Source organism: Saccostrea cucullata, unplaced genomic scaffold (assembly GCF_032062105.1).
Source record: "Saccostrea cucullata isolate Sc308-1 unplaced genomic scaffold, CSIRO_AGI_Scuc_v1 ctg2522, whole genome shotgun sequence".
NCBI lineage: Eukaryota > Metazoa > Mollusca > Bivalvia > Ostreida > Ostreidae > Saccostrea > Saccostrea cuccullata.
This window is the reverse complement of record NW_026933698.1, coordinates 1-7300: the sequence shown is the minus strand read 5'-3', so window position 1 is coordinate 7300 and position 7300 is coordinate 1. Positions and strand designations below refer to the sequence as shown.

The following is a 7300-nucleotide window of genomic DNA, read 5'->3' as shown; positions in this document are numbered from 1 at the left end:
CTGTGTTGACTGTTACATGACGACAATTACCAGTCCTGTCTGTGTTAACAGTGACATGACGACAATTACTAGTACTGTCTGTGTTTACTGTGACATGACAACAATTACTGGTCCTTTTTGTTTTTACTGTGACATGACGACAATTACTAGTCATTTCAGTCTTTACTGTGTGATGACGACAACCACTAGTCCAGTCTGTGTTTACTGTGACCTGACGACAATTACAAGTCCCCTCTGTGTTTACTGTGACATGACGACAATTACTTGTCCTGTCCGTGTTTACTGTGACCTGACGACAATTAAATACATGACATTGTTTCGCCGTTGAGGAGTCCGTGCATCTCAAACCGGATATTACTTACGAAATAATAAAGTCCGAAACTTTACGGATGGAATGTACAATTCCGAAACGTACACTCCCCCCACCATTTGTCCGGGGATATGAAAAAGTTCACATGTTCACAGTTTACATTTACACCTGTTCTTCAATTGGAAGAATCACAACTAATCGTCGAACTGATCTGCAAACCACCGTATCTGGACAACCACAATATTTAGGATCTTGGTTCAGATTTTTGTATCTAAGTTTTACATCCCGAACTTTTCCATCACTTCCTGGGTTTGCCTCCGAAACTTGTGCCAGTTTCCATTGACCACGCACATTATTTGAATCTTGAACAATTACAATGTCACCATTTTGAATGTTTCTCCTTTCATGATGCCATTTCTGTCTTATAATAAGGGTATGAAAGAAATCTCGTGTCCATCTTCTCCAAAATGTATTCACCACACGCTAAACAAATTTCCATCTTATTCTGGGGTCCTTGCAATCATCCCAGTCTCCTACAGGGACTCTGGTGCTTGCCCGACCTAACAATAGATCGTTCGGACAAAGATATGTACCTTCAGTAGGGTCGCAATTTTTTGTACCAATGGGACGTTCATTTAGTAGATTGGAAACTTCAAAGAGAACAGTTTGTAACTCTGAAAATGTCATAATTGCTGATCCAATGGCAGTCTCAAGAGAAAGTTTTGTTGAACGAATAAGCGACTCGCTGCAACCATTTTCCCAGGGTGCGTCCGCTGATTGTGTTGTCTGCCAATCCATGCCTCTAGCTTTCCCAAAATTCTTGATATCTTCCCAATCCAAAGTATGTACAACTTTTTGTAATTCTTTCCCGGCAGCAATTAGTTGAGTACCTGCATCAGAAATCATTTTTCTGGGATATCCTCTGATGGAAACAAAACGTCGTAGTACCATAAGGAAACTGCCCATGTCATATCCTTCTGCTACATCAATATATACTGCTCTTGAAACTAAGCAATTAAACAAGACACCATAACCTTTCCCATGGGTCCTCTTCTTAACTGCATCCTTGATTACAAGAGGTCCAAACAAATCAACAGCACACATGTAGAAGGGAGGGGTTTGCTTAAGTCTTGTTTCTGGCATTGGACCCATCTGTTGACCTTGCATTGATTTGAATTTTCTTCTACATATTACATACCTAAATTTAATTCTGCTTATAATGTTTTTTACTTTAGGTATCCAAAATCTGCTACGGATCTTTGCTAGAGTAACGTCAATCCCTGCATGATCTTCATCGTGTATTGCTTTCACTACATATTCTGTAAATACGTGATTTGTAGGAAGAAGTGCAAATGTGGACAGATTCCAGGTTTCTTCAATGCATTTACTCATTCTTTGTCCAACTGTAATAATTCCATCCTTTGTTCGTTCAGGGCCAAGACGTCGAAACCTCTGCATAACATTGTTTGGTAGGTCCATTTGAGCATGTAAAATCCAAGCCTTTTCAGCCTCTCTTATAACTTCAGCTGTCACATTTTTCAGAATCTTCTTGAATGAGTGCGCCTTGAATATAAGTTGCAAAATACCAGTGAGCCTATACAGCTTATTCAAGTATGAGATTCTCGTGGTGTCTATCAATTCCAGTATCCGAGTTGAGGATTCCTTTGGCTTCACTTCAATAATTTCTGTCAACACACTGTGGACCAATGAATCTGGAATTTCTAAAACATCAACAGTTTGTTTTATTGGCCACTGTTCAATAGGATAGTGTAAGAATTCTGATCCTTTCTGCCACCTTGAATCATTGTTTAACCCTTTCTCTTCCGGCACATTTTACGTGATTTTGGAGGCCTTTTGACATGGCATTATTAAATTATTTTTAACTTTTTTATCCAAGGAGAGAGCTAGGCATAATGCATACCATTTTGTAGGAAATTTCTTACAGATTATATTTTATGACTATTTAGATACTCAACCACTGACCTTATTAGTAAAGATTGAGGTCAAAGGTCAATTAAGTGCAAAATTTTATGGAATTTTTTTTATACTTTTTAATCTTTAAGCTAAATATTAAGTATGATGTATGTTGAAATAGGAAATTTGGTATATACCCAAAAAAGAGCATTATACTGTTCTACATGAAACACATAAACTTTTTTTTCAATTCTGCATATAACTACTTAAAAGCGGTTGCTAAGCAACGCAGAATTCTTTAATTTTCGGGCAGAAATTTTCATTTTTTACTCATCCTAGACACATTTATGCATCCCAGCACATATAAAAGTTAGATGTGAGGTCATACAATTACAAGGGACATACAACAGATAAATTGTTTTAAAGTTTGACCTTATTAGAACTATTTTTAGGAGGTCAAAGGTCAAATAAGTGCAAAAGTTTCATCATTTTTTTTCAATACTTTTCAATATTCTTGCCATAATTTTACACAATGGATGCTGAAATGGAAAATTCTGAATATACTCTCAAGAAGGGACCAGAACTGCAATATCCATGCATCATTTTAGTTCAAATATCTGTTTAATGACCTTTAAGTGGTTGCTAAGCAACATCATTTTAAAGTTTTTGGCTATATACATGTTTGTTATTTCACATTCTGGACACATTCTAGACACTTTTTGTATATTTCATGAAATTGTTTGTAAGATATATATATGGGCCATAATGATGAAAGAACATTTTTGTATTAAAAATTGACCTTGACACTCTTGTTCTTCAGGGGGTCAAGGTCATATCAGTACAGAATTCTGCTTTAAACTGTAAGTAAATATCAATTTTGAAATGCTTCAAACATGGATAAATCATCTAATAGTTGACGTAATAAAAATGTCGAATGACAAAATTCTCTGGTCTGCTTCTTACAAACCCCTAGCAAAACATGTATACAATCTTTTTGTTGAACAAGAAATCCATTCTCTTGATGCCATTAGAAATAATCTTTATTTTCATGAATTTAATCTAACAAGAAAAAAAACTAAATGATTTCATTACAAGATTTTTCTGGTATAACAGAATTTAAGGGGTACAATAAAGACTTGATGTTTTCTTGGAGGGAAATAATAATAATAGATAGCATTGGCAATATTTAACCCAAAACTGTTTAGTCAATAAGTTGAAAAATTGACTCTTATATCCAAATATACAAATACAGAAATATTGCAAGATGAAATCCAAATCAGACTGAAATCTTCAACAAAATGTTGAAGAGCACTTTTACTTTGTGTCCACCATTCTTTTATCAACTGTCATTTCTCTGTAAGACTGGAGGAAGTTCTTTGACTTGTCCAAGACATTATTATTTGCTGTCAAGTACAAGTGATCAGCTTCTATCCTGTAAAAGATTTAAATATTTTGAAACAGATACATGTCATTGTGTATATGAATTTACATTTATACATAAAATTAAGAGTGCTAAAATTACTACATGTATTTGATTTTCCTTTTCAAATTAAAATTGTATTATGTGATTCAAGTAGTTAAATAATATTGCTAAGTCAATGTATCAGGACTGATAATTCAACAACCTTTTAGTAAACCATCATGGTAAAATTACTGAACTAAAACAAATAGCATATTTGGCAATCTAACTAAAGCCAGACCTCTGTTTATGCTATTGCAACATATAAAAAAAACCTGGCAGTGGATGGAAGATCTAATTTTAATTATGCTACGAAAGCCATGAAGGGACATGTCAATTTTTCAAAAAAAGTAAAAAATGAGATCTCGAATTAGACCATCCAATCCCATGGATTACTAATTTGAAATCGTTCCCTCGATTTATAATTCGAGATCTCAAATTACACAATCCGATCTTACTGATTACTAATTTGCCCCCTCATAATTTGAGATCTCAAATTACATACCGGTAATTTTTTTCACAGATTAATAATTCGAGATCTCGATTTGTTACAACGTCAGTCTTATGATTTTGGCAATCTGTGCTCTTGAATTTCATTACATATATGTACAGATACATCCAACCATTTTAATCAATTAGTGCGTTCTGTTTATTTTGTATCAGCAACCGGTTGTTACCAACCTCTTTCATAACTAATTCAACATATATTTATTTTAGAAATATATTACACAGGACCCATATTCACTTTTTCTATTTAGGACTTTTAATTATTCTAATATACACGTAACACAAAAACCCAAAAGATTTTTTGTTGTACAAATATCAGTATAAGCATATGGATTTGAAAATATTCATGTATTTTTCTCATTTTGGACCGTTATATGTAATAAAAGGTAGGATGTAAAATACTACATGTACAATATTCTATTCTTTAAACATGTATTACTATATCCGATATGTCCGGATAAATAATTTTAATGAAACATGTGAAATCATGGGAAGGGTTTACATTCTGAGGGAACGAATTGTTTAAACTAGGAGAATGAATTATACAATCTGAGATAGCGTATTGTGTAATTTGAGGGAACAAATTGATAATCTGTGAAAATGAATTGGCAATCTGTTATAACAGATTGTCAATCCGAGAGACCGGATTGCATAAATCAAGAACTTGGTTTACTTTTATAATTTTTAAAAAAAATTTTGTCCCTATATGGCTTTCATAGATTGCATACCTGCATGGCTGCCAAGGTTGTAAAAGGAAAGGAGACAATTGACTGCAAATGTTACTTCAGGGCAAAATTCCTGGGGCAAGGCTGTTCGTGAGAATGAGATTGTTGACAAACCATCCAATGAGTTTGACCACCTATGTATATGATGTACGATAATTGGAAAGAGTCTAAAAAATTGAGAAAATGGAAATTCTAACCACATACATGTACTTTATGCAGATTGGAAATATAACAGCAGTCTATAAAAACAGCTTATTCCATATCTCTGCATTCATTCAAATAGATATTACATGTTTAAATAATGTGTTTGCATGAATAATCAAGCATCATGAGTACACTGTATTATGTGTTTCAAACACTTATTTTTCAAAATATAAATCAAATGTTTATAAACTTGTATGAATGCAATATCATGAGAATGACACAAATGAAATTTGACTTTATTTTTTGAAATTTTAGAATATACAGAAATTTTCAACACCAAAACAAAAATTTACCTGTTCATTGGTGTCCTTACATATTAATTGGCCTTCGTAGTTCATGGTGGGCTTAGCAAGTGGGTATTCACAGATGAAAGTATTGTTGCATATGGTGCCTGCACCCTAAAAATTCAATGTGAAAGTCGTACATGTACACACTGGTACACACATACTGAAAACAACTATCCATTATTATGGCAACTTTGATTTTACTTTGAACTTACGAGTGATTTTCAAAAACATCAAAGTTCAAAAGCAACACAAAATTGGTTGAACAATACGATATACGCACACTGAAACATGAAGGAAGATCTAGTATTTTCTTTTGAACGTGAACTAATGCGTTTTAAACTTAAACTATTCAGTCAATGTACACGTATTCTCACCTGCTAATACCAAAGGCATGTCCGTATTATTTGATTCATTGATGTGATGATCTTCGTCGTGAAATAATCATGAAAATTGACGTTCAGATTTCGGATCACCATCATGTTTACACCACAGCGGAAACACGTGGTTATTTCAATTCGTATCAACTCATACAGTGATGAGTCGTATTTATTTATAAATGCGAGTTTTTGTATTGTAAACTTCCGTGCCAATATAGATCTAACTAAATTGCAAATTAAGTATACAGTATAATAAGATACAACAATATTAAAAATCTGATTTTTTTTTAGTAAAGATCGACGATTAGGGAATCTACAATTTTATCAACATTGTAACGTTATATCACTACATGAAATATATACATCATTACATGTAGATGAATAAATTAACATTTCTTATTCACAAAAGGCAGAACGATAGTATTTATTTGTTTTTTGAAATCTATTTTTTGTATTATGAATTTATTTAGGTAAAGAATATATTTAAATGGTCAAAAAAGTCTTATAAAAGAAATTGTTTTTTCGAGTAAGACGCAACAATATCGACCTTGACGTTACATGTAAATATTTTCCATAAAAACTATGCGAAGGTCACAAATTCAAATTATCGTAATTAAGAAAATACTGAGTGTAAGAAGGCCTGTAAGGGCTTGTTGGAAAGGAAATTTTCTCTACTTTTACCAGCTATATTTTGTTTTCCCTATTTCACACAGAAATAAACTTAAAACTGAGCTTTGTTTAAACGTTACGAATAAAATCGAGAAAAAACACACAAGTGCAAGAAAATTCTTGTTTTTAAAATATACTTTAAAGTAACAACAATAATTTTTACATATTTTAAAAACAGAGAAAATATGCTTTAAGAATATACCATACTTTCCTTATAAAGTTAATCAGGAAAAAAATGTCAATCGTCTGGAAAATCGGCAATTGCTTTGGAAAATTACGCCATTTTCAAAAAGTCACGTTTGTCTTCACAACGTAAAATCGATTAAATATCGGCAATCAAGACATAATCTTTTTAGATATTTTAAAAGTAGAGAAAATTTCCAAAAAGACGATATATAGTTTATATACCTTCGTGCTACCATTAAATAGATACGGAGATCTTATTTTCGCGAAGTCGTGTTTTAACGCGCCATCGGTCAATTTGACTGGTACGGAAATGAAGGGGTTAATATGCTGGGATGTGTAATCGTTGTTGTAAGATCTGCAGGATTTTGATCAGAAGGAATCCAAAACCATTCAGCCTTTTGTGTCTTTGATTGAATTTCGGCTATCCTATTGGCGACAAATGTACCAAAACCGTAACTTTCCTTTTGAATTTGGGCACGGACAATTGCAGAATCAGTAAGATGAATTACTCTCTGAAATGTAAAAGTCATGCTTTCCACAATTTTTTCCCTTATTCTAGCTGACAGCACAGCACCGCAAAGCTCAAGCCTTGGAATGGAAAGTTGCTTAACTGGCGCAATCCGATTTTTTGCAAAAATTAATCTGACGTCATAAATGTCCCA

General features: G+C 33.2%; 1 protein-coding gene and 1 long non-coding RNA gene across 2 annotated transcripts; both read right to left on the bottom strand.

The window, feature by feature from the left end:
• Positions 1 to 472: 472 nt before the first annotated feature.
• LOC134239014 (uncharacterized) lies at positions 473 to 1789 on the bottom strand. The gene is made up of 2 exons (XM_062721154.1): positions 904 to 1789; positions 473 to 672 (listed from the first exon to the last, which is right to left on the bottom strand). The coding sequence occupies exons 1-2, from the start codon at positions 1787 to 1789 to the stop codon at positions 473 to 475; spliced, it is 1086 nt and encodes a 361-aa protein (XP_062577138.1).
• A 1668-nt stretch (positions 1790 to 3457) lies between these two features.
• LOC134239015 (uncharacterized) lies at positions 3458 to 6079 on the bottom strand. Its single transcript, XR_009986137.1, has 4 exons — positions 5781 to 6079; positions 5413 to 5517; positions 4919 to 5082; positions 3458 to 3656 (listed from the first exon to the last, which is right to left on the bottom strand). It is a non-coding gene; the product is annotated as an uncharacterized LOC134239015 (long non-coding RNA).
• Positions 6080 to 7300: the final 1221 nt, after the last annotated feature.